Source organism: Silurus aristotelis (assembly GCF_946808225.1).
Source record: "Silurus aristotelis genome assembly, chromosome: 12".
NCBI lineage: Eukaryota > Metazoa > Chordata > Actinopteri > Siluriformes > Siluridae > Silurus > Silurus aristotelis.
Window position 1 is genome coordinate 15,309,335 of NC_139585.1, and position 25,406 is coordinate 15,334,740.

Here is a 25,406-nt window from a genome sequence, read left to right on the forward strand (position 1 = left end):
CTCTGCACTGGCTGCATTAAAACAACTGATTTCATTTAAATTATCCTACAGAAATAATAATAATAATAAAGCTGATGATAGCTTTGCAAGACAAACTATTTGAAACAATAATACTAAACATCAAGATTTAGGCATAATTTATAAAATTTATTTGCACATATCTGCATATTTAAAATCTTTTAAAAACATTAATAGACAGTGAAGGAGAGGTATGGCACAGGAAATGTACTGGAACAGGCATTAATCCACCTGAGAATGTGCATTCATTAGTGCATTCATTAGTAATTACTTTGCTTGGTAACTTGTTAAAAACAACGTCTCCTCTGTCTGCACGAGAATGAGCAAAAGGCATCCACAAAACAAAGCAAAAGGTAGGAATTTAAAAAACAAACAAAATAAATCACTATAAAAAGGTGTTCCAAATCAGAAGTCTGATTATGTTCAAAACCAGACATTTGAAGTCTGAATAAACAACACTAATATGGTGAGGCAGTGATCAGTTACTGTCTTGTACAGGAGCCTTTTTTATGGTCACTCCTTGGTCCTGCATTTAAAGCTTTAACCTCATCTTGCCACTCATGGAAGCAGTCGTTCATGGCCTTTCTGTTACTCCAACTTCCCACGTTCACTGTGGGGATGATCTTTAGTGGCTGCAGCCACTGCACAAAGCGCTTCAGCTCCAAAAAGCTACTGTGCTCGCTGTATGGAATACCTGTAATAGACAAGCCATGATTAGACTAAAATCTAAATAATATTTTACAGACTTAAATTTTTTTTTCAATTATATATGAAAATGATTAGAAAGGAGGCAAAGCAGACATAATTGGGTAGAGGTTGCGCCAAGATAAACCTTATAAAATAAGACATTACTTTTTACTCTTGCTTGTGGCAGCCTGAAATGTGAAAATTAACTATGGGAAGTGATTGCTCTGTGACAAATTGGTGGGCCACCAGGCCAGTTTCTTTCTAGATGATTATTAGTGATGAAATAATGTAATAGCAAATAGTAACAAAGTCACACATCCTCTGGTCAACCAAACTGACCCACATAAACCTGGCTATCAACCTAATCAAAGCTTCAATGTTCCTTTACAAAACGAGTGGAGACCACTTATAAAGTCGTGTGTCTACTTCTTTTGGATGCACCACTTGGACAGTGTTTCCAACAAGCGCTGAAGCCTTTTTCTATAGTGAATTATGACCAGTCAGTGTTGATCTTGCACCCTCTTGTGGAAGGATGGCATCATTATTTAGGGTGTGATCCAAGTAAGTGCCTACAATACTCAACTGCCAAATTTCTACTTAGCCAACAAGTCACAGATACTTCTCTCTTTTTGAGTGATTCTCATCATTATGTACTTCACTGATGAGAATGCATCAATCCTACTACTGAATCCTGCAGATGAGAATCACTTAAGGTAGCGCTACTGCCACCTACTGATTTTGAGCAATCAATCAAGCGCTGCTGATGATCTTAACTGAGATCCGATTCCTATGCTCTCAAAGTACACACACAGTGATCTACAGAGAACAATCCAGGCCGGACAGAGCTCCAACTGCTAAATTGCTCAAACTGACTATTTCACATATGTAACAAAGGAACTTTCCACCATCTCGCTGCTTCACAGATGAAGTCACCAACACTCAGAGTGCCAACCAGGAGGTGACCATAGCAAGTGTCAAATGGTATTTAATGAAAGAAGGTGTCTCTTGGCATGCATTCAAGTATGTGCATGTGTGCACTCACTGTCTTTAACCAACAGGCTAAAATGAACCTTTTATGGTGCCCCACAAGTATACGAACAGCTGGTCAGTGACCCGCAGTCTTATTTGCAAGAACAGGTAGGTTGATGGGTTTATGAATATAGCACAGCGTCAATATATCTGGCAGGACTCTGGGATCAGTCGCAGTGTTTCCACTTCTCAATGGAATCCATGAAATCTGCCTGGTTGCAAAGCTCACCAGTTTATATATATTTTAAAAAAAAAGGCTCCTTAAATGATAACCAAATAGAGAAAACAGTAAGGTAGTAAATAGGCATTTATATCAACTGCTTTGGATTCTTTATAAACATGCCATTTCTCTGGGTTTCGCTCCCAAGGGACTGGTCTGAGGGGTAATGGGCGGGCAACAAAAAAAAAAGAGCAGTCATTATAATCAATACTAGACAACTACAGTCTGTGAAACATGTGTAGGATCTTCTTTAAAATGTTGCAGCCTTAAACTACACAGCTTTTATTACGAGAATATTGACATTCCAATATCGAACCTTGCTTTATCAAGCACACTGGAACACTCCATTACTTTATTCCATTCAGAATAAGAACCAGTCACTCAAAGACAAAAACATGCACTGATTTTGTTAACATGGATCCTGCAGGTGGTCAGATTTATCTAATCAGAGTACATGCAGAGTTTGAAAAGAACTGTTCAATTTAGCCTCAAGTCAGTGTTGAGTCATAGCATCGCAATGCCACAGTGTCTTAACACAGTCCAAAGGCTTTAAACCAAAGGAAAGCTACATATAATGACTAAAAATTCGAGACCACTCATACCACCCAATACAGTCATAAAAAGCTTTTAGTTTGAATCCCTCCTCACAATAAAAATTACTGGTTCATCTCAAACCCAGTCTCCTAGAGCAGCATGTTCATTAGGTGCAGTAAACGGGGAAATAAAACAAAACAACTGCATACCATAAATACTGATGTTTTCTTTGATTTGAGGTTGTATGTTCTCCAAACCCACTTCCTGAGTGAAAGTCCAGCCCGTGGGTTTGAAGGCCACCAGCTGGTCATACGTAGCAGAAAACCTCTTCAGGTATGTTTTTAAATTCTGTGAAAATAAATAAATAAATAAATTCAAACATATTTAACCACAATTTCTGAGTAATAGTAATTACAATTGCTGATAAATGACAATTGTTAATGCTACGCTAACCATTAACAATTGTCGCTCTTGGCCCTACAGTAAATAAAAAGCCTACAAACTTAGTGTAGTATATTTCACCTCTTGTCTGTTAGGGACTAGACAGCACAATGCTTTTCTTTAAAACCAGTCGAGTCAACACTTCCATCAGCATTTTTATAAAAAAAAATTACTCGCAGCATATCAGGATGCTGAAACGGCGCTTTTTAGAATCTGGCACAGCATGGAAATTATATAAAATGTCAAAGTATCTGTGCACTGTTGCTGTGTTTGCACTTTCTAATTTTAATTATGATTAGCACATTAACAGTTTAAGGTTGCATTTTTTTTTTCTGTAACACAGAATGCCTTCAAAACTGTTTGTTAAAATCCAGATTGATTGGAGCTCACCTTAAAATTGAGTTGCATCATGGGAAGGACATGGATCTGAGCTGCCTTCACGTCTGTGGTAATACACTGGCAGATGTGCTCCGACTCGAGACAGCACATAGTTTTATAGCGCTCTTTAGACATATAGACCTTAGAACCCAGCACTTGAGAAATGGCTAATAGGGGTTGGAAAAAGAAGAAATCTTTTTACCACAAGTTCAGTTTTAAAAGGCAGTTAAGGTAACGCAAGACTGGCCACATGAGGACACAAAAAAAAAGAGCTCCCGGCACGAGTTCAAAATAGGCAGGAATAGGATTGTAGACAGGAAGAAAAGTTGGATGAGATGAAATTCATCTCAAGCCAAGGACACATCAGGAGAGAAAGAATTATCTTTGACATTTCCCTTTAATCCTTCCATTATACGGCCACGTCACTTAATCAGCGCCGATGCTGTGTTCACTAAAGAGGATTCTTTTCTTTCCTGACAACTGCTGAGAATGTATGAATTGGCTGAATATGGCTGAATATTAGAAGAGCAAATATAACATCACTCACCCAAGAACACCTTTTCCTTTCCCACAGAGTAGGTGCCACACACAATCAGTGTGCGAGGGTTGAGTGTGACTACCTCAAAGGCTGTGTTAGCGGCATAGGTGATCACTTCCTGCTGTGTAGGAAATGCATATTCTGGACTGCAGTACCTATGCAAAAATTATTAATACTCATTATAGAGGGGTAATGCGATTCGGTTTGAAATCAGATGAACATATGGCTTATTTGTTTTACTCTCTCATTAGCATCTCATTCAGGTGTTGACAAAAAAAACAGATCTTTTTGGTAGCGCATCAACAATGGGATTTAAGCACCCCTACTAATGAAGGCTTGTGACATTCAAAACACAGCAGTGGCCTAAAGCTTATACCACCACTGAATAGCCTACACTGCCCAATGAGACTCACTCATGGTTAAACGGTGTAGAGCAACAGAGGACAAGATTTCAAACTGTCTCGGTTGGTCCAGGGCAATGAACAGATGTGGGCTACATGTGGCCCAAGTACTCACGTAGTGTCCAGATAAAGCGTCTGAATCCTGATACTCTGCAACTCTGGGTAGCGCTCCATGGACGGATGAGCCCGGAAGTCGCCCGTGTGGAGCACAGTCTGGCCATCTGGCAGCAGAAACAGCAGCATGGCCGACCCTGGACAGCTGGACAGAAAACAAATTACTGTCATCCATAATTCTGTAACACAGGGAGAGTGACAGTGCTCAGCTAGTAAAAAAGTAACTGAAGAAAATAAAAATCAATAAAACTCACTGATTGGCATCTAGTAGGATAACCTTTGCACCATCGACTTCGCATTCCTCGTTCATGGGAAGAATATGAATATACTGCTCATCCACATGTAGTTTACTCTTTACCAGATTGCCTGTTATCTACCAAGACAAAACAGTCAAACAAACCAAGCATGACAAAACAGGGACCAAACCTCACTAAGAAACTCATTACTACTCAGGTGAATAATGGGAAAGAAGGAACGATAAATGGTAGTGCCACAATTACTAAGGCAGAAGAAGAGCTCTATTGACTTCCTATTAATCTTTTGCAATTCTCCTCAACAGAAAGGAAAAGATCTCAGCAAAAAACAAGTCTGAATTGCTCTGAGAATTTTGCTTAAGTCTTTAAAAACAGGCATACACATTCTTCTTCATGGCCAACGTGCATTTATTTAGACTGAAATATGCTTACTTTATTGCAATAGATAGGTAAGGAGAAGGTTTTCTTCAGTCCTGCGTAGTGATCGGAGTGGAAATGTGTGAGGAAGTAGGCTGTAACACCTTTGATATTCCCGTACTGAAAAGCATCAATGGCGAATCCGGTTCCTGAGCAAAGACAAGCAAATTCTAAATTATTAACAAAATGGAAACAAAATCCATAAAGCATTTACCTCATTGCTGCAAAATGTGCACCCGAGTCACCCCCAAAAATACAAATAAATACATGCTTCACACATGTAATTTAAGAAAATGCCCAAATAAAGTCTTCATCTTCTGTCTAGACTAGGCTCTGTACTAAGTGTACGTGTTAACACTCAGAATCAAGTCAACACCCTTCACATTATAGGAAAGTGACTAAAGATGAAAAGTTAGTCACCTAAACTGCCACTAAACAGCCGTTAATGCCCTTAAGTAAATTCACACCATTTACGTCAAGAAAGAATGACCATTATCTTAAACACTCAGACACTGGCATACTTTCTTATATAAAACTAACAAACAGGTTAAACAAACGTCATAAAACTTAGATTTTTTTTAATTAAATTTTCATTTTAAATCTTTCAGGAATAAAAGTATTGACTAATTATATAGGTGGTTGCTTTGCCTCTGGGTAAAACTATGACTGTCTAAACTTTTCTCCACATTTTCACCCCCAAAACTCCACCATGTAAGTGCAGCATTAGTCCTGAAATTAAGAATGCACAAAATGACCAACAAATCACAGAAGACACATTTCCATTATAAATGGAATGAAATGTAGATTTGCTAACCATTTGCTAACTAGCCGTTCTGTCTACATTTCCTTGATTTGCACAATTTCTTTGCAAAACTGCCACTAACACCTCTTTAATACTGCACATGAACACTTTAGTGACAATGACACTGCAACACTTTAACTCTGGACTACCGTCAATATCGCAGTCCTTTTTTTATTTACATGTTGCACAGTTGTTAAAACATTGTGCATGTATAAATGTGTATGTGGCCAAGGTCAAAGCCTCCTTTAAGCAAAGCAGTGCTGCAATAAAAAACATTTTTTTTTTTAAAGTTTCAATATGGTACATATCAAAATACACTATTAGTGAAAAGAGAGTATATAAAAGTTACCATTTTCCTAATACAAATAAATAAAACAGTACAAAACTATATCTCTCTTGAGCAGAGTGACTCACAATGCATGCAAGTCAAAACAAACATTAACAATGCAACTGACCAGGGATTTTCTTGTAGAACGGGCATCGTTTGAGCTCTTCTTCTCCACCATCTGTCGCTCTTGTTCTGTTCCACCTCTTCCTCCCCCATGCCCTCACTCCGCTGTTGCCTTCTGTTTGTGTAGGACGAGCAGCTCCTTCTTCTCCTTCTTCCCTCGCCGTGGTCATTCCAGACACTGCCGTGATCTTCTTCCGTCTAGTCTGTCGCTCTGTAGCTCCTGAGCTCTTCCCTGAAGCAGAGCTCACCTGGAGTTTCTCTTCCACACTTGCCCCAATATCATTTCTTTTTTCTTCTAAAGGCTTGAGGCCAAAAAAGACTCCAATATCAGTCTGCTTTAAGGCAGACATTCCTGCTTTAGTCTGGGGATTTTGGGATTTTGTGGATAGAGCTGGTTTCTTATTGGCCATGGTTTTTTGAGTGGAAGACATTTCCTCATTTAAAAATTCAGACTTCACATCAACACAAGTAGAATTAAAGCTGCCAAACTGTGCAGAGTTTGATATGCTTTCACGAAGGCGTTCCAGGACCAGACTTTGAGGAGATGGTAGATGAGGATTATCTTCCCTTTCTTTCATTACATGCATGTCTTTTGAGTCTCTAAAAAGGGAACTTTTCTGATGAGGTCTATCAGTAGGGCCAGAACAGCTGGAACTCTTCAAATGTTCATGTGACTCTAATGTCTTAAATTGATCACAGGTGTAACAAGACTCCTTAATGACTGGATCTGATTGGCTTCTGGTTGGCTCGGTTTTGTACAGATCTAAGACATCAGCAAACAGGTCATCATCATCATCATCGCTCACTGTGCTATCATTGAACAAGATCAGTGAATCAGAATTGTCATCGTTCTCACTCATGTCCTCTATCACTGTACTGTGAAACAGTTTTTTCTTTATTGGCTTCCTTTCCTTTTGAACAGTGACCTCAGAAAGAGGAGAGTATGATATATAATCATCTTCACCTGAAGTACATGGCCCCTCTTTTACTTTTCTGGTCTGAACAGCATGGCTTTTATTTTCTGCTTTCATTGGGGTTGACATCCTAATTTTAGATTCCTGAGATGAGGCCTGAGATCTAGAGCCTTTGTTAGAATTTGACCAGCCTTTCTTTTTCTTAATATCCTCAAGCCCTGGTGAGCGCAACAGCTGGAAGGCGTTAGGACGGACAGGAGTAGGACAATCTCTAGATCCATGAGTAGGAAAGGCACTCTGGCTGGATGCAGTGGACAGATTGACAGCACAGTCCACAAAGCTATCTTTACTATAAATAAAGGTATCGTTATTAAATGTCTTCTGCTCATGATGGAAGCTGGGCGTGTTGCCCAGTATTAAAAAAGCAGCCTCTGTGGCATTTAAAGCCCGACTGTGAGCTAAAAGAGAGTGGCTGTATCTCTTGTAGTGGTTTGGATCGGGGGAAGAGCACTGTAGTCCATCTGGGCATTCTGTGATTTTTAAAGACAAAATGTAAAAATTATATAATTAGGACCTACAATACAGGACACATTAAAGGGGTGGTATTCTGATTTGTGTGGTATACGATCATGGAGTTGAGTAAAACTTTGCTTCAACCAGCATACACAACATATTGTAAAACCAGCAGAAAGATATACTGTAAGAAACAGGAAGTCAAATTTGTATAATATTCTTGAGACCAGAAATGAGTCATACTTTGCAGAGTTACAACAAAAATTAAGGAAGAATTAAGGATGCAGGGCAAAACATCACTACCATGAGGATCCAAAGGCTGTTTAAAGTATATATAAAGTGGAACTTGGAACTTGCCTCCAATATCTGTACCACCTTACTATCTACACAATACACAGATTCACAACCCTGTTTCTAGGATATGAAACCTGTAGACACATTTTAAAGCTTTCCCTGTTCTAACACAATTTACTTCAACTTGGTAAGGTGTATAAATTAGCTGAATTGAAGTTCCACTGGGAACAGAAGGTCCTCCAAGACCTGGGCCGGGATCATGTCTCTTAACAAACAATGACTGACCACTTGTTTTTTTTTTATTATTATTATTTATTTGCGATCTTTCAAACACCAGCCTGTTGTATTCTTGGTATAGACAACACTTACACATGTTACATTTTACACTCAAATGTTTATATTATAAGGATATTAGGTTGAACATTAATCCCTAATACATGTTAGAGATTGATATAAAAGCTTACCTTTACTTGTGTTTCCAGGGTTGTCCAGGCATTCAGCAACATGCCACTGTGTTGTCTGGACGACCAGAACGGAAAATGGCATTTGACACACTGGACAGTAACCGCTGGATTGAGAGGGCTGCTGTGATGATGGCCCATCATGCACTTCGGTTGACTGTGAAGTGGATGCTACGGCGGATTCGGCCAGTAGTTCATCCAGAATGGTGGCTTGAACAGATTCACTATATGTACATATTTCATTCGCTGTCTTGGGCTCAGTACTCAATCTTCTCCCTCTGCAGGTTTTGTCTGGATTTTTCTTTGCCACCTTCCGTCGCTGTGGTCCGTCTTTACTCGATGTCGTTTGTCTTTTATTCCTTTTAAGAGATTTGTATTCCCATATGTCACTTTCAGTCTCACTCTGTGACATCAGTATTAATTTTGAGTCAAATTACTGAACACCGTTACACATAGGACCAAGGCGATGATCAAACACATAAAACAGCTCTAATTCTCGTTCAAAGCCTGGAAAGTATTAATTAAAGTTTATGTAAGACTTCGAATAACCGTTTCCAGAGTGTCCTGCTTCATTACACACTAACCGCCAGTGCAGAAAGAAAACAAAGAGTATGTTCGCAATCCGCATTTTCGACCAACAATTATTTTACACTCTTGCACAATTAAATGTTATGTTTATAAATACACTATGCAAAGTATACCTATCATATTTACTAAACAATAAACCTGATATATTCGAAGATATTAATGTGTCATATTAATAAGTGATGAGTCATGTCGAATGTGCGAATACGTATATAGGTGTAGGATATTTGCCGACTTCCGCTGCTCGTCTTGGAAACATGGCGGCACACAGCAGTCTGACAGCTTTGTTTCCCATTCAGAGCCAGTTAGATTTGGCTCTGGAAGACGAAATCATACAAGAAGAAAAGGAAAATCTGGTATATCAGTATTTACGAAAATTGGATAAAAATGAAGATTTGAAGATTCCTGATTTTGACGAAGGTTATGAATTATAAGATTATTTACTAATAGGTTCTCAGCTAGCGAACTTTGTTTTGGGTGGAGCTTTTTTTTTGTATATCTGTCTTTCTATCTGTGTGTGTGTGTGTGTGTGTGTGTGTGTGTGTGTGTGTGTGTGTGTGTGTGTGTGTGTGTGTGTGTGTGTGTGTGTGTGGCAAAAGTATTTATACCCCTTGAATATTTCCACATTTTGTCACGTTATAACCACAAACTCTGAACATCTGAAAAGTGTTGTGTGCATATATGTATTTAGCCCCCTTTACTCTGATACTAAAATCCTAATAAAATACATTTAAGTTTGTGGTTATATCGTGACAAAATGTGGAAGAATTCAATAGATATGAATACTCTTGCAATGCACTGTATATATAGTGTTTGTATTTGTAAGATAAGCATGTGTTATGTGTATTATGGAAATTTTTATATTTACATACATTGCCCACCGTTCTGTTTCAAAGCATTGTGCGTAAATGCCTAAACTTCCAAAATACTGCTCTATAGTAAATAATAATAATAGGGTGTTTTTGATTTCCAAGTGTCATAAAATACTTTGAAATAGTGACCTGCCAAGGTAAATGTTTAATTATTTTATAACAAAAGCAAATCTGCTGTGTACTTCAGGGCTGGAATGGCTAAACACAGAGGGACCGTTGTCTCTGCAAAGGGAATTATCAGGCAAAGTGGTGGTGCTGGACTTCTTTACCTACTGCTGCATCAATTGCATGCACATACTGCCTTATCTGCACCAACTGGAGCAGCTTCACACTGTTAAAGGTACACACACACATACCCTTTAATGTGAACACCAAAGTGACCTTTTATTGATGATTGTTGTCCTTGCATTCTAAAAACATTTTACACAGAATGACATATACTAAATATAATGCAAAATTGCCCAACGCACCTTCATCATGCAGTCTTTGGGGATTCTGCATTATATAACCCCATAAGTTTATGTATGATGAATATTTTTTTTGTAAAGAAAAGACAAGTCACAAAATATGTTTAATTAAGAAATCGCCTACTTTTTGCTAAAGACTTGCACGAGTAGTGAGAATATGTAATGAAGAGAAGAGGCGCTGTTTCCCTCCTTAAATCTACCCATGAACTTGTGGGAAGTAGTATCAGTTACATGCCTAGCTATTATAAGGCTTACTCATATAAGTTATAAAGCATGTCATTAATGTTATTGTGAGTCTGAGTGCCATTACATGACCTCGAATGGAAACGATTTTGGACAGTGATTTGTTCATGTCTCTAAAATGGTCAAATCACAAAGCTATGTGTAATATTTCTGTCTCCGTTCAATAAACTATTACATCCACTTCTGGGTTGTGAAATAGCTATACTATTACTTCCAATTATTTTTGACAACTCTATATATATATATATATATATATATATATATATATATATATATATATATATATATATATATATATATATATATATAAAAATTATAAAATTTATTTTAACCTTATTTATAAAAATGTAGACCACGTTCTACATATGAATTCTACGAGCCCCAGGTTTCTTGGACTTGCTGAAGGCTGTCTATCTTCATTCCCTTTACTCTGAGCTCTGAATGAACTATTAAACAGAGAGATCAGTCTTCGTGGCTAGACAGACTGTTCTGCTGGCACGTGTCTTATTATAGCAGCTCTGTGAAAGGTGCTATCTGCTCTAGCTGTCAGTGGTCTATCATTACCCTCTTCGTAAAGAGGAAGTGGGCCAAGCCACACAGCCTTTATCCTGCTTACTGCCGTATCTCAAAATTTACAGTACATCGCTGGCACAACTTTTGGTACATTCCGTTACCAGTGATCCAAACGTACCCTTGCCCCCACTGCCCCCTCCCAATCCTTAAACAGCCCTTTTTCTTTAGTTAAGAAATGGTTTCCATATTGTCATCACAGGTTTGTTTAATGCATACCATATCTTTGCTGTGCCCCAGTGATGATTATAATAATATTGGCCCTGTGATTAGCAGGTGCACAAATTTAGTGGAGAATTGAAGCTGCCGTCTGTACATTTTAGATTTTATTAGCTGTATTTCACACATTGAGGACAGAGTATAAAATAATCTCACTTCTAGTGATAGGAAATGTTACTTCTCCTTCATGACATTTTACTTGGAGCAAGAGAGAAAGTCTGTGAGAAATAAAATAAAGCAAATGCAATGTAGCAGCTTGGTTGTAATGGGAAGCCTGAGGGCTGCATAACAAACGTCATGCTTGTGAGTTTTCTTCCCATGTTTGGTATCACCTTATCAAAATGTTTCACAAATATCACTGTTCATTCACCAAATCTTTGTTTTGTTTAACATGTATGTTCCTTTAACATTTATAAAAAAAATAAGTATAGCTTCTATCTATAATTTACTTTTTCAAGTCCTTAAATGTTTGACTGACAGCTCAGTGCTGAAAAGAGGTTAAAACCAATTGATTTTAAGAATCCCTTTTTTTTTCCCCATCAAGAAAAAACTTCCTGGCTATTTGCTACTTCTAAAACATGAACAGGTTTAGAATAAAAATAACCCTTATCTGCACAAAGACAAAGCCATTTTAAAAGGCTGTCAACGAAGGAAGCTATTTGACAGCTCAGACAAACAGGATGCATTTTTTCAAAGATTGGTTAAGACATCCATCAACACATCACACATCCATTCATTGTTTGATGAAAGTGTTCTATCCAGCCTTGAATTTCTTTTCTATCTAAAAAGAACAAAAGCAATCCTTTGTGAAAATATCAAACTAAAGCTGCAATGTTTCACTTATTCCTGAATTCCTTTTATTTGCCCCCACTTGGTCACTAAAGACCTTTTAAAATATTTTTGAGACCCATATTTCTCTCTGTCTCCTTTAATATTTCATATATTAACCTCTCAGACCTATGTGCTTTCATGGGAAAATCTCATTACTTTTGCCTTCACCTACTTTGGTAAGATCTTTAGTGCAGGGATCTGAACAGGCAACTTACAAAAATGTACATCATGTATTTTGCTTTAGAAATTAGCTTTTGGCTATTTGGTAGTGATTGTGTTGTGCAGGAAAGCAGCAGTCAGAGAACTTGCATATACCAGGAAAGAAATGAGAGGAAAGAGTTTAAAAGCGTTATAGCAGTTTTGCCTGAGGATACACTGCAGTTAAACAGAGAAAGGGTTTGATTGCCTGCTGTGGCCTTTTCTTGTTCCAGGACCCCTGAGGAACAATTTGGCCTCAGGTCAACAACAGGGCTACACTTTATAACATCCAGAAACTAGAATTATTTTTCATTTGTCCCTTTTTTTCCCCTCGCTCCTTTCTTCTCTTAGATGGCCTGGTCGTAGTAGGTGTTCACTCTGCTAAGTTTCCCAATGAGAAAGATTTGCAGAACATTTGCAGTGCTGTGTTGAGGTACGGGATTACTCACCCAGTGGTAAACGACAGCGACGCTCAGCTGTGGCAAGAGCTGGAAGTGTCCTGCTGGCCCACCCTGGTGATTCTTGGGCCCAGAGGAAACCTGCTGTTTTCTCTGGTGGGTGAAGGACATCGTGAACGCCTTTTCCTGTTCACCACTTGTGCTCTCAAGCACTATGGACAGCAGGGTTTGCTCAAAGACCATGCTGTGGCAAAAAAGCTTTACAAGGACTCCTTGCCACCTTCCATCCTGTCATTCCCAGGAAAAGTGGCAGTGGATTCAAAAAGCAAGAACTTGGCTATTGCAGATACAGGACACCACAGGGTTCTGGTGGTGTCCAGAACTGGACAAGTCCTATACTGTGTAGGGGGTATGTAGTGTTCTACTGTTTCACCTCACATATTCAACACCAACATTTATGCACATGATTTTGAAAAATATTATTATGGCAGGACCTGGAAGTGGAAATCGGGATGGGGATCTGTCTGAGGCACAGTTTAATGCTCCTCAAGGAATATTCATGAAAGGAGACACTGTGTATGTGGCTGATACTGAGAATCACCTCATCAGAAAGGTAAATGGATAATGAGCTCTGCACTGCAGCTGCAAGCTTTGACCTACTTCTCTGACTTTAGCGGATCAGTCATGCTGTGTTGTATGTCTTTTTTCCTCTTTCATCAGATTGACCTTTCAGAGAGAAGAGTTACAACTTTAGCCGGCATCGGCATGCAAGGCACAGATAAAGTGGGTGGGGCAATGGGACTCCAACAGCCAATCAGCTCCCCTTGGGACATAGTCCTTGGCACAGCCGGTAAAGATTTTTTACCAAACGTTCTTTTTTGAGGAATTGCTATACGTAATTGAGGCTATTTAGATTCAGAGGGATGATTGTTCAAGTCCCTGGACTGTCAAAAAGCAAGAATTTGATTTAAATATAATAAAACAAAACATCCAAACTAATTATCTTCTTCCACTGACATACACTTTTTGGTTTATTGAATCCTATGCAATATTAACATTGTGTGAAATCCCAGCTGTAGTGAAACATGATAAAGATTTATCTTATAGTCAAGTTCTGCATTTTGACTGGATAGGGAAGGGGGGGGATACACATATATATATATATATATATATATAGACATTGCAAGCTGAGACTCTTCACTTGATGTGAAATTAGTTGATGTAAGTGACTTGACATGAGCGGGAGTACGTCATAAACTGTCCCAGTATTTGGTCATTTCTGAAGAATAAAAGGCCTTGATTTAGCCTTAAACAAGTCATTCTTAAATTAATATGATGAGATAATATTGTGTTTTAAGGTAACAGGGCAAAGAGGTCATAGAAACAGAGGATGGTTCTTGCTGTCGCTGCTTTAATATTTCTTTTTCTTTTCATAGCCTTCCTTTGAATAGGAAATCCAGCCACTTAATCTTTTTCTCTCAGTATTGCTCATGAAATTTAATGTCTTGTATTAAGCCTGAGTTTATTATTCTGCCAAGAGCAATTTGATTCTATTTTATGATCTTTTTATACATCTTATTCACCACAACTTTGTCTTGAATATCAGTCCCATCTGCCTCCTAATCACTGCTCCCTTTGGAAGTTCTCTGTAGCTGTGGTTGTTGATACCGTATTTGTCTTTCAGGTTGTTTGGGGTGGAATGTAGCTGGTTAAAGTGGACCTTTTTTTCTTTATAGCATGGATTGTTGTTTTGAGCAACCCAGGAGTAAACAATCAGGTCTGCTGGTTACTAACAGCAGATTTTAAGATAAATGCATTGTCTGGGGTTGAGTTCAGAACCTGATAAGATCAAAAGATGCTTATGGGTGACCTGTAACTTCAAATGGAACCTTCCCCACTTAAAAGACTGTCGCAACTTTCTTGAACAAACTGCTTGATCTATTTACCTTGTCTAACTGCCCCACACAGTTTTTTATAGCATTCTGTCAGCCCACTAATGTTATGACTTGAAATGCACATTCTTTACTGCTTTTAATTATAAGCTACCATTTCTTTTCCTATAGCATTTAGAGAACCAGTTGACAAGCACAATGTTTGATACCTGGGATCAGATGTCATTCCATAAATCTCAAATCACTGTTGTGGAACGAGATGAAATTACCAATGCACCTGAAACTGCATTTTGGACTTATGAAGTAACCTTAAATCTGTGGGCATTTGTGTTTGTCATGCTGTTTTCCAGATAATGAATACAGAGCAGATCAGACTGTTTTTCAGTTTTCAAGGATTCTACAGTGTTCGTGTCTGTGAGATTTATTTGGCACGCGTTCTTGGCCCCTGTGGTGTTTGAGCATTCGTTCCTTCTCCTCAGTCAGCTGCTTCTTCGCTTCAGTCTGACTTTTAGGACACACAGTGCTGCTCCACACATCTGTCCTGTACTGTTTAACCCATTTTGCATGTTGAATGCTTATTTTGGGTGCAGTGAAGAATTTGCATAGTTTTTCCACACAGATTCAGATATAGTTACTGAGTGAAGGCTGCTTTCTTTAGACACCAGTCTGGTATAATTACACATGGTTGCAGCATGGTATCTATAAAGGTTTTGGATAAAAACATAGAAAATAGAATCAGAAAAACATTTGAGAGCAGAGTTATAATGTACACTAAATCTAATGTACGTTTGCACCAAAGCACTTTTGATTTCTCAATTCGTTTGGTGAGGTTTCTTTAAAAGCAGCCCTGACAGTGGCAGCTCTAATTCACTTGACTAATTCATACTTACATTCTTATTCTAATGTGCTCTAATTTCTGTTGCAGCAGGGGCATGGCAGAATCTGCAAAAGTCAAAGCAACAGACTGAAAAGGTTTAACAAAGAAAGTCATATAATTGTTTTCATGCTGGAGTATTGTGTATAGAAACATGCATTACATATTTATAAAAGGAGTGTCCAGTGACAGGATTTGGTAACATTCAGAAGAAGACCTGTCTTTCTGCCACAATAGTTTCAAAGGGATTTTAACTTGGAAAGCTGCATATTATTTATCTTGAGAAAAACAGAGGCTGACTTGAGAACAGCTGTTCAGATTTTCCAACATTTCAAATGTCATTATACTCTAAACTAATAAACAAAGTATGGCCTGCCCGTGTTTAATCAACATTGCAATTAGCTACTGATTAAATATAAAACACTTTGAGACATGAAAACAATTAGCTTTTGGGGTGGTAATGACATTACAGCTCTCCATTGTGTTTTATTACTTGAATTATTTTGCTGTTTCTTTTTATTAGCTATTTTATTTTAAATTAGTCATGAGGCAAGACAAGAGTATATGAGACAAGTGAGAAATGGTTTAGTTCTGCATTGTGCTCAATGCTAAACTGGCAGCTAAAAGCATTAGTCTTGCATTCCTGCTGATTCCAAAACTGCTATATTTTAAAACTGAAGAACCAGGCAGCTTTTGCGTGGTTGGCTGCATTTAGGGTGAATAAGCAAATTATCAGTCTGTTTCATTTCTCATGTAGCTGTTTTTCAAATCTTTGTGTTTATTGTTTGTCATATGCACAGTAAAATAACGTTTCCTCTGTACAATAAGATTCTTCCTTTGCTGTCCACTGTGAATGCCACAAGAAATAAATATAGGTATAAACATATATACTATAAACTGTACATATGCATGCAGAGTAAAGTATGAAAACAGATGTGTGCAATGATTGCACAGTGTGTGAAATACTATGCAAAAATATTGTGCAACATCAACTGTGTATAAAACACAATAAATGTGCAAATTCTGCAATGTGTGTGAAAAGTCCATCAATGTGGTGAGAGTCCACAATGGGTATGTGAGGCTGCAATGAAATTTTACATTTTAAATGTTTTTACTGTTTGTGTATTTTTTTAAAGATTATCTAGGTCTATTTAAAACCTCTTAGTAATGGTTAAATGTTATTGCTGTTGTCATAATTATTTAATTCCCACTACAGTTTGAAGTTGAGGGATTTCTACATTTAAGGTCTCAATTTTTGTCCATCCCAAGAGATATCTTTCATCCTTACCTTTTAGATATTTCCAATTATTTTAAAAGCTGCTTGTACAAAGATTTTATCTCCAGCCATCAGTTCATCTCTCAATCTTTCTTTGCTATTAATGCATGTACTGGGCTTAGGGCCAGCTGAAATTGTCTCAGATAAACAGCACCATTAGCTGGCTATTGTTAGACATGAGTGCAATGGCCCTCGCTGTCCATTCTGCTCAGAAAAAAAAACATGCACGCAGTGTGGTCCTGAACATGGACACTATTGAATTGGGTTTAGCTATTGTTTAATTGAAGTGAGAGTACTTTAGTGAATGATTATAGAGACTGAATGCTGTTCATGTTGGGAACTGCAAAACATGCACACAATGTTACACACTCAATACTTTGATGTACACAAATGCTAATAGTATAGTACTGAACACAGCCTAAATAATTGAGCCCGCTTGTGTGTGCTGTTGTAGCAGTAATTACCCTTCATTTCCGACAATAACTTTTTGACCGGTGGAGTCTAATGCCAAAATTTGTGTTGAGGATTCTAAAAAAAATACTGTAAAAAGTGTTATTTTAAAAGGATGAATCAGTCAACTCACTAGACAATAATAAGAGACACTCGTTAATGGTAATATAGTAAGGGTGTGTGTGTGTGTGTGTGTGTGTGTGTGTGTGCGCGCGCACGCACGCACGCATGTGTTATCACAGGTGGTACAAAGGATAACGTGATGTGGATTGCAATGGCAGGGACACATCAAATCTGGGCTCTGTTCCTGGAAGATGGGAAGCTGCCCAAAGGAAGGTAAGCTGTTCTCTGTCGGCCTACGAGGGACAAGACCACACACATATACACATGCGGCATCAGCATGATCGGTTCCTCCAGGGTATACCATGCTGTGCTATGACCTGTGATTATTTTTAAGTGTAAATTAAGCTAATTCTTTTTAAATGTAGTAGTAAACATACATAATTTTAGACGTTAATATTTAGTTGTTTGGTCTGAGATTCTAATGCGTGATTTGCATGTCCTATATTTGCAGTGGTAAAAGGTTAATGTTTGCTTTCCCCATAATTTAATAATGGGAATACCTCTATTTAAGAGAAAAGTTTAAAAGTTATTTAGAGGGCAAAAAAGTGGCTTGAATTAGTTGTAAATCCCAAGGCTGGGCTTACAAGCCAGTAGAACATATTTTCTTTTCTTTTGAAAGACAGATAAAACATGGTATTACACTGTTACTTTCATTCTTTAATAGCTGTGTTACAGAGTTTGTTGCTATAAATGTATTTTCTTTGTCATCATTTTATCCTAAGGGTGTGCAAACTCTGACACACATTCTTTGAATGTTTAAGGAAATTAATAAAGTGAATTTTTGGGCATGCACTGTAATAAACCATCCTCATTAATCTGTTGATTTTCCTCCTGATGTGAATGCAGGGAGCATAAAAAGGGCGAGTGTGTGCGCTTCGCAGGCAGTGGGAATGAGGAGAATAGAAATAACGCATATCCTCATAAAGCTGGCCTGGCTCAGCCGTCAGGTCTTACCGCTGCTCCTGAAGAGCCCTGGAGTTGCCTGTTCATCGCTGACAGTGAGAGCAGCACTATCCGCAGCCTTTCTCTGACCGATGGAGCCATCAGGCATGTAGTTGGAGGGGAGAGGGACCCCCTGGTGAGATTTATTTTCAGCTTTCAAAGCATCTGTATGATTCACTAAAAAGTGCTTGGCGAAGTTTGTGTATCCTGATGAAACTTCAAAATATGAACAATATAAAGTGCCTGCAGTGCAGCTGCAATGGAAAACATCGTATCTGTGATCATTTAGAGCTACGCTTCTGTGAAATACAGCACACGCGCTAGGACTGAAAATAATTAGAAAAGGGATTGAAGTTTTACTCTGGGTTACTGAGCAGGGTGTCCATTCTAAACTCTAATCAGCATTGCTTTGTGCCCTGTCATGCAGCACTTTGTGTGTGTGTGTGTGTGTGTGTGTGTGTGTGTGTGTGTGTGTGTGTGTGTGTGTGTGTGAGAGAGAGAGAGTTTTATTTTATTTATTTATTTTAAACTGCTTCTGTATTAGTAGGAACAACTGGGGTTTTTTGGGTAAAATACACACACACACACACACATGCGCGCAAGATAAAGATAAATAGCCTCATGAATTAATCTGAGTACAAAGTATTGTAACATGCTGTGTTCAACTTTGCCAGGCGAGAACGCGAATCTTCCTGAGTGCTCTCTAACACAAACACGTTTAATAAAGGAGGTCAGGAGCAATCATCAACATGTACTGAGCTGAGACAACCTAGTGGAGAAAGCACTTATTTCAAATCCACCTTCCAAATGAAGACATTTTCAGAGCTCTGTAATTTCCAGCTCACAGTTTGTGTTTTCCTGAGAATTAGAAGAGGATCTGATTGCTCTGTTTGCTAGTTAGATTTGAGTGTAATTGTTCTTTCCTGCCTTGTTAGAGGACTTGATTGGAGAATTGCACATGACTGTGAATCTCGTGGAGAGAGGTGACTGAGCAAGCCTGTTTTTAATGTTTCCTTTGCAAAGCCACACAGTGTATGAAATGATGTATGAATGCATCTGCATGTGACTTATGAAACTGTCCTATGACAGAATAAGCCCTGATTCAAGTGCAAATGATTCGTTTCAGCTCCATGCAAACTTGCTTTCGTCCACTAGTCCCTTATTTGCGTGTCATATTTATACAGCAAGTATCAATTTACCCTTTTATATAAACCTTATTTACATAAAACATACCCTAAATTATGCAAATGTTGCAATATCAAGCTCATAAAAGGAAAGCATTCAGTTGGCCAACCAGACCTGAGGAAATAAAGTGTCTCAATAACAGAAAGGGGGGAAACATTTCAGTGAAGCTGAGCTAGTGGTAATTTTGTTTAAGGTTGCTGCGAATTAAAAGGCAATTTTGGTTTTCATCTTTATATATGTGTATAAATATATATATATTTTTTTCTTTTAGGTCTCTTGAATTTTTCTTAACATACCCCAAACTGCACAGTGCACACTAAATTGTATACCCAAGTATTGTATACCCAAATACAGTAGTGACATTCGTACTGTTTCATAATGCAGTGTGTAGTTAAGGATGCAGCAAAAGTATTTATAACCTACCATGAATAATTATCTTATTATTCAACAAGAAATATTGTGTTCTCTGGAACCCTCACTCTTTTATTGTCTTTCTCTTGATTGGTTGTTGCTTCTGCCCAGCCACTGTGTAGCCAGATGTCTTTTGTGTTATTCAAATATTAGGTGTGATGATGTTTAATCAATCTGAAATGGTAAAATCATTTGGATCAGACATCACTGACACAGCACTGTGTGTAAATTATGATTACTGGATAGTCAGTGTGACTCACAGCAGTTTAGGAACATGTTTTTTATTTTATTTTTATTTTTTTTGCTCTCCTGACTCATTCTTGGGTTGGTTGTTTTTTTACATTAAAAAAATCAAAAATCTTCTGCACTGTAGCTTTAACAAGCTGGGGGACAGGAGCATAGCCCACCAGTCTCAGTGTGTTATCTCATGGTTGTTGTTGTTTTTTTGTTTTTTTTTAACAGAATCTCTTTGCCTTCGGAGATGTAGATGGAAAGGGGGTGGATGCTAAGCTCCAGCACCCTTTAGGAGTGGCCTGGAACACCAGTAACAACCTGCTTTATGTGGCAGACTCTTATAACCACAAGGTATTTTTTTTTTTTTTATGAGGCGTATACTATATTCAACATTCAACAAAAGAAGAGCTTTTCGTATTTGTTTACAATTTTCATACAGTGACTGGAGAACCAGTTTTATAAAATATTACTTCTTATTCAAGATCAAAGTTGTGGACCCTAAAACTAAGCAGTGCAGGGTGCTGGCAGGCACTGGGGAAGCAAGCGACACATTTGGCATGAGCTTAGAAGAGACTAGTTTCAATGAGCCTGGGGGTCTTTGTGTGGCTGAGGGGGACACGCTGCTCTACATAGCCGACACCAACAACCATCACATCAAAGTGCTGAACTTAGAGGCGAAAACCGTGTCCATGGTCAGTGTGTGTCTAAAATCTCAAATCACTGATGATGGTTATGTCAACTTAATGTCCTCCTGCAAAGTTAGAATCTCTAATCGTTCTCTTCTTCCCTCCGTTTTTATTTCTTCAGTTTCCCATTTCAATGGAAGAAGTTGATTCTTCCATTGCAACCACTGCTTTTACTTCTCCAATTAAAAAGGTTCCCAAGCTCCCGAAGTCAGCCCCAGTGCTCAGCATGGCGGCCCTGCCTGTGTCAGCAGGGCAAGTCATTGATATCCACCTCAAACTTACTTTACCTAATGGAACCAAACTGAACAAGGAAGCCCCCAGCTTCTGGAGTCTCTCCACTGAAGGTACTGAATTGATGACTATGTTGAGTTAGCAGGAAAAAATAATTTGGAATGAACAGGTGTTTTTATTAAAGTATTCAGTAAATGTGTATAATTGTGTATAATTGTGTATATGTACATAAATTCAAACATGTCAAACATTTGGGAGCATCAGGTACAATTATTTTGTTTTACATTGAAGAGTTTAAAGAGTTTGGGTTTGAGATCAAAAGATAAATACAAGATGATACCACAAAATCTCAGCTTTCGGTGAAGGCAGAACACATCATTTGTATTTGAACAAATGCATAAAAACAGATCTTCAGTAACAGATCTACAATATTATTATAAATAACACTTGATATTTTGGTTTGTTGTTTGTAGTACCTGCATCAAGCATAAGTTGTTTTAAAGTAGTTTTACTCTTAAGTCTCTATTTTCATGTTAAAATGCTGCTTAATTGGGTCAAGATCTGGTGATTGACTTGGTCAGTCTAAAATCAAAATTTTCCTCTGATAAAATTATTTGTTGTGATTGCAGTGTGTTTTGGATCATTGTATTGCTGCATGATGAAGTTTCTCTGAAATAGATTGGATTCATTACTCTGTAAATTGACAGGCTGAATGAATCTGTAGACTTCTGAATTCATTCTGCTGCTACCATAATGAGTTACATCATCAATAAAGATTAGTGAACCTCTTCCAGAAGCAGCCATGCAAGCCTATGACATTATGTCCACCAGACTTGATTGATGAACTCGCATGTCTTGGATCATTAAAAGATCTTTTCTTTTTCCATCACTTTGGCAGAGGTTAATCTTGGTTTCAGAACATTTGTGTGTCTTTTCTGTATTTCTTTGTAAATTCCAATCAGGTCTTCTGAAATTATACTCCTGGTTTAAATCTTGTAGTATGACTTTTATATTTTTGTTCTCGATGTCTGTTCTCGGTGCTTTGTAGGACAATCCAAATTGTTTTATTGGCTATACCTATTTATTTATTTATTTTTTTTACTTTTTTCCCCTCTGCTTCAAAATGGCTTGATTTTCTCTCATAGGCAGCTCTTTGGTCTTCATGTTGGTTTATCCTAAGTTTAACAGCAAAGGCATTCTTTACAGACAAAAACCAGGGCTTAAAATAAAAGTGGCAGGTCAAAAAGAAAGTTAGCATGTTGGCACAAGTTGTTTAATACAAGGAAATTAAATTATGGTCTTTTGTCTAATATTCATTGTTTGATCTCAAACCCAAATGTCTCCCGCCACCATATGTGAATGAATCCGTTCAAAATTCCTATGACAGCTTCTTTCACATGCACACACACTGCATAATCAAGCCTTATTTGCATAAAGCATAGGTGGGCATTACAGTGCTAGCCACGCAGAGACACAGATGCCTCTCTAGAACTGACATATGATGGCATGCAAATTGAGATGAAATGGTATATAAATAAACAAACAAAAAAATTGCATGTAACTATAATAATTTTTGTTTTATTTGGTATTTCCTCATTGCAAACTTGGTTTTAAATGAGCATTTTAAACATAAAAAAAAGACTTAAAAGGTATAGTTTACTGTGATGAGTCCTGTAGCTAGCCTTTTTCATAGAATTTTTCTCTATAGCAAATGTATTCATGGGATAATTGAGTGTTGGATTGAAGCATTGCTCCAAGAAACCGTTGGAGTGCTGTGTTCACACATTTTCACCAGGCTGCAGGGACCAGCCGGCCACACTGGGACCCAGTCCAAGAAAAATTCACAATTCCTCTGTGATTTGGAGCACACAAGCACATACCCGCTAGATCTCCTACTTCCTCTTAATATCCTCACATGCGCGCACACACACACTCGCGCACAATTTATCAGAGTAACAAAGATACAGATCAGTGCAACTATCAAAGCAATATCGACCTATTTTTAATTCACATCCTACATCCACCGTACATATTAGTTTCATTATAGCACATGTGATTTTACTTATTTTCAGTAATTGCTTTACTCAGGTGACTGTAGTTGGTAAGGCAATGGGCCCCTAAAGACTGACATTAATAAACATCCATAATGAGTTTTGTGCCTGCAGGACTCCGGATGGCCCTTGTTATGTGCTGTAATTAAATGAGTCCATAATTAAATGAGTTTAGTGTTAGAAATACAAACTGCTGCTCTTCTATACTTACACTGTGCACTTTTAAAAGTACAAATGTCAGATAAAATCAGGGCACATAATCTGACTTGATTCGCTCCTGTGGTCTCATGTGCACATAAATTATGTTTGGATGCTTCACTTATTCATTTTGATGCATGTCTTACTAGCATGCCCTTGGTTCAAGGCTATTAACACACACGTGCACACAGACACAACACTGTCCTCTCTTTGGTCAGATCAGTCAGTTTATAAAATAAAGGTGAGAGCAGATGAGTTCTTGAAGTGGATGTGTGCATGCTAAGAGAAATATTCCACTACACACACACACACACACTCACCCACACTGCACTCTCAGTAGCCTGTCTTTAAAAGAATCGTCAGGCAGTAATTTTAAGATAATTGCTGTTGACTTGCAGCTGAGTTCAGTGTGTTCCTGTCCTCTCCAGGTAATGGATGGTTACTGCAAGGACAAGCTGTGACAGGAAGCATTGCCAATCTCTCCCAGCCTCTCTCCATCACCTGTATGGTCCCTCCTCAACCGCAGACCCTTGACCCCACACTGACCCTCAGTGCCTGGCTCTACTATTGCCTCTCAGAGGGAGAAGCCTGTATGATGAAGGCTGTATCATTCGTGCAGCCTCTTTGCGTTGACTCCACTTGCAAAGAAGGCACTGTAGCTGTGACATTAGCCCATGAGTTCTAAAACATACACTCGCTTCTTGCATATTAAGTGTTCGCTGGCACTATTTATGTACAGAATAAATACTGTTACACTTGCAAACGCTTACATAAAAGCTTACATGTTTACACAACGTATACTGTAATGAATTGACAATGTGGGCGCTTGTCCACTTGAAGCTTATGACAAGAATAACATAGTTGCATATGTTGGAAAATTAGCAGCTCCAAAACAAAGTGCCTTTTTTTTCCCCCTCTGAAGCGCATATTACCTAACTGCATCGGTCCTGCTTGGCTCGAGGCTCTGTGTAGCCAAGCTCTCGGATCTGTTTTTCTCAACATATCTGATGTAGCTTATCTTTTCAGCAGACTTCTAGCAGCATTCATTTTCGTGTCTAAAAAACACAATTTGGAAAGGATTGCAAGTCTGCTTGAAGCAATAGTGTCATTTGGCAAGTTTATTTATAAAATGTGATGTTTAATGTTGTAACAACATAAGCCAGTACATGCTGAACATTGTTTTTTTGTTTGTTGGATTTTTTTAATAGCAGAGTGCACTTAAATTTTGAATTTGGATCTCTCAAAGTTATTAGTCGTCTTTGTAATTAGGAGCCTTTAAAAACTTAAACTAAATACTAAGCTGCATTTCAGGGTTTTATTTAATCTTGTAATTAATTATCAAAGACAAGTGCATTTGATAAAGACAACACTGTATAAAACATGACGACAAAAATATACATGCTTTTTAATTTGTGGAAGTTTCACATCTCTGTTGATAAATCCTGTATCGTGCTTATACATCCGTAAATGACAATAATAAGTCAAGATTTTTATTCTATTAGCAGTGATAAACACAAGAGCCAGAGTGTGTCTAACTGGATCTTTGCATAGCTCAAATTTAGATTATGCTCTAAGTCTCCTCCAAAGCCAGCTGTTTTTCTACAGAGCATCTAAATACTGCACTTTAACCCACTGAAAAAAGAAATATAATAAACATTATTTTACCATTTTGAAAGTGTTCAGCATTTCTGCATCTGTTTTTCCTGCATCTGTTGTCTCTTTACCTTTTTATGTATGCTGCTCAGAACAAAACTGCATATCATCTTAAACATAAAAGTCAGCATCGTGTTATCACCCAGAGATTTTGTCTAAATGTACCTTGCACAATATTAGGAAGATGACACGCTGATTTATACTGAGTGTAGCATTGATTACTGAGAATATTCATTCATTATTTTGAACCAGTAACACTGACCACTCACATTCCCCTTTTACCCTTGAAAATGTCCTTACAAAGATTAAAATAGCCATGCGGTTTCATTTAGGTCTTTCTTTAATGGTCTG

At 38.0% G+C, this 25,406-nt stretch overlaps 2 protein-coding genes across 3 annotated transcripts; one reads left to right on the forward strand and one right to left on the reverse strand.

Annotated features, from left to right (window-relative positions):
* Positions 1–126: 126 nt before the first annotated feature.
* On the reverse strand, positions 127–9,078 carry dclre1a (DNA cross-link repair 1A (PSO2 homolog, S. cerevisiae)). Its single transcript, XM_083557680.1, has 9 exons — positions 8,470–9,078; positions 6,289–7,728; positions 5,047–5,180; positions 4,615–4,733; positions 4,362–4,505; positions 3,855–4,000; positions 3,320–3,474; positions 2,698–2,836; positions 127–712 (listed from the first exon to the last, which is right to left on the reverse strand). Exons 1-9 carry the CDS (start codon positions 8,876–8,878, stop codon positions 501–503), a joined length of 2,898 nt encoding a protein of 965 aa, XP_083413806.1. The 5' UTR covers positions 8,879–9,078; the 3' UTR covers positions 127–500.
* A 154-nt stretch (positions 9,079–9,232) lies between these two features.
* On the forward strand, positions 9,233–25,077 carry nhlrc2 (NHL repeat containing 2). Of its 2 annotated transcripts, none has more exons than XM_083557682.1 (11): positions 9,233–9,407; positions 10,111–10,263; positions 12,803–13,258; positions 13,341–13,462; positions 13,570–13,699; positions 17,584–17,677; positions 18,311–18,542; positions 20,465–20,587; positions 20,719–20,928; positions 21,044–21,266; positions 23,831–25,077. In XM_083557682.1, exons 1-11 carry the CDS (start codon positions 9,248–9,250, stop codon positions 24,085–24,087), a joined length of 2,160 nt encoding a protein of 719 aa, XP_083413808.1. In that variant the 5' UTR covers positions 9,233–9,247; the 3' UTR covers positions 24,088–25,077. The 2 variants fall into 2 exon arrangements, with proteins under 2 accessions (XP_083413808.1, XP_083413807.1); XM_083557681.1 differs by having other exon boundaries at positions 9,278–9,471.
* Positions 25,078–25,406: the final 329 nt, after the last annotated feature.

Excerpts from the sequence above, each read along its gene's own strand:
- nhlrc2 (XM_083557681.1), top strand. The coding sequence starts at position 9,309 with ATGGCGGCACACAGCAGTCTGACAGCTTTGTTTCCCATTCAGAGCCAG. Across the intron at positions 9,472-10,110 it reads GATTCCTGATTTTGACGAAG|GGCTGGAATGGCTAAACACA; the intron begins GTTATGAATTAT and ends TGTGTACTTCAG. Across the intron at positions 10,264-12,802 it reads GCAGCTTCACACTGTTAAAG|ATGGCCTGGTCGTAGTAGGT; the intron begins GTACACACACAC and ends TTCTTCTCTTAG.
- dclre1a (XM_083557680.1), bottom strand. The coding sequence starts at position 8,878 with ATGTCACAGAGTGAGACTGAAAGTGACATATGGGAATACAAATCTCTT. Across the intron at positions 4,734-5,046 it reads TACCTATCTATTGCAATAAA|ATAACAGGCAATCTGGTAAA; the intron begins GTAAGCATATTT and ends TTGTCTTGGTAG. Across the intron at positions 713-2,697 it reads AGAAAACATCAGTATTTATG|GTATTCCATACAGCGAGCAC; the intron begins GTATGCAGTTGT and ends TGTCTATTACAG.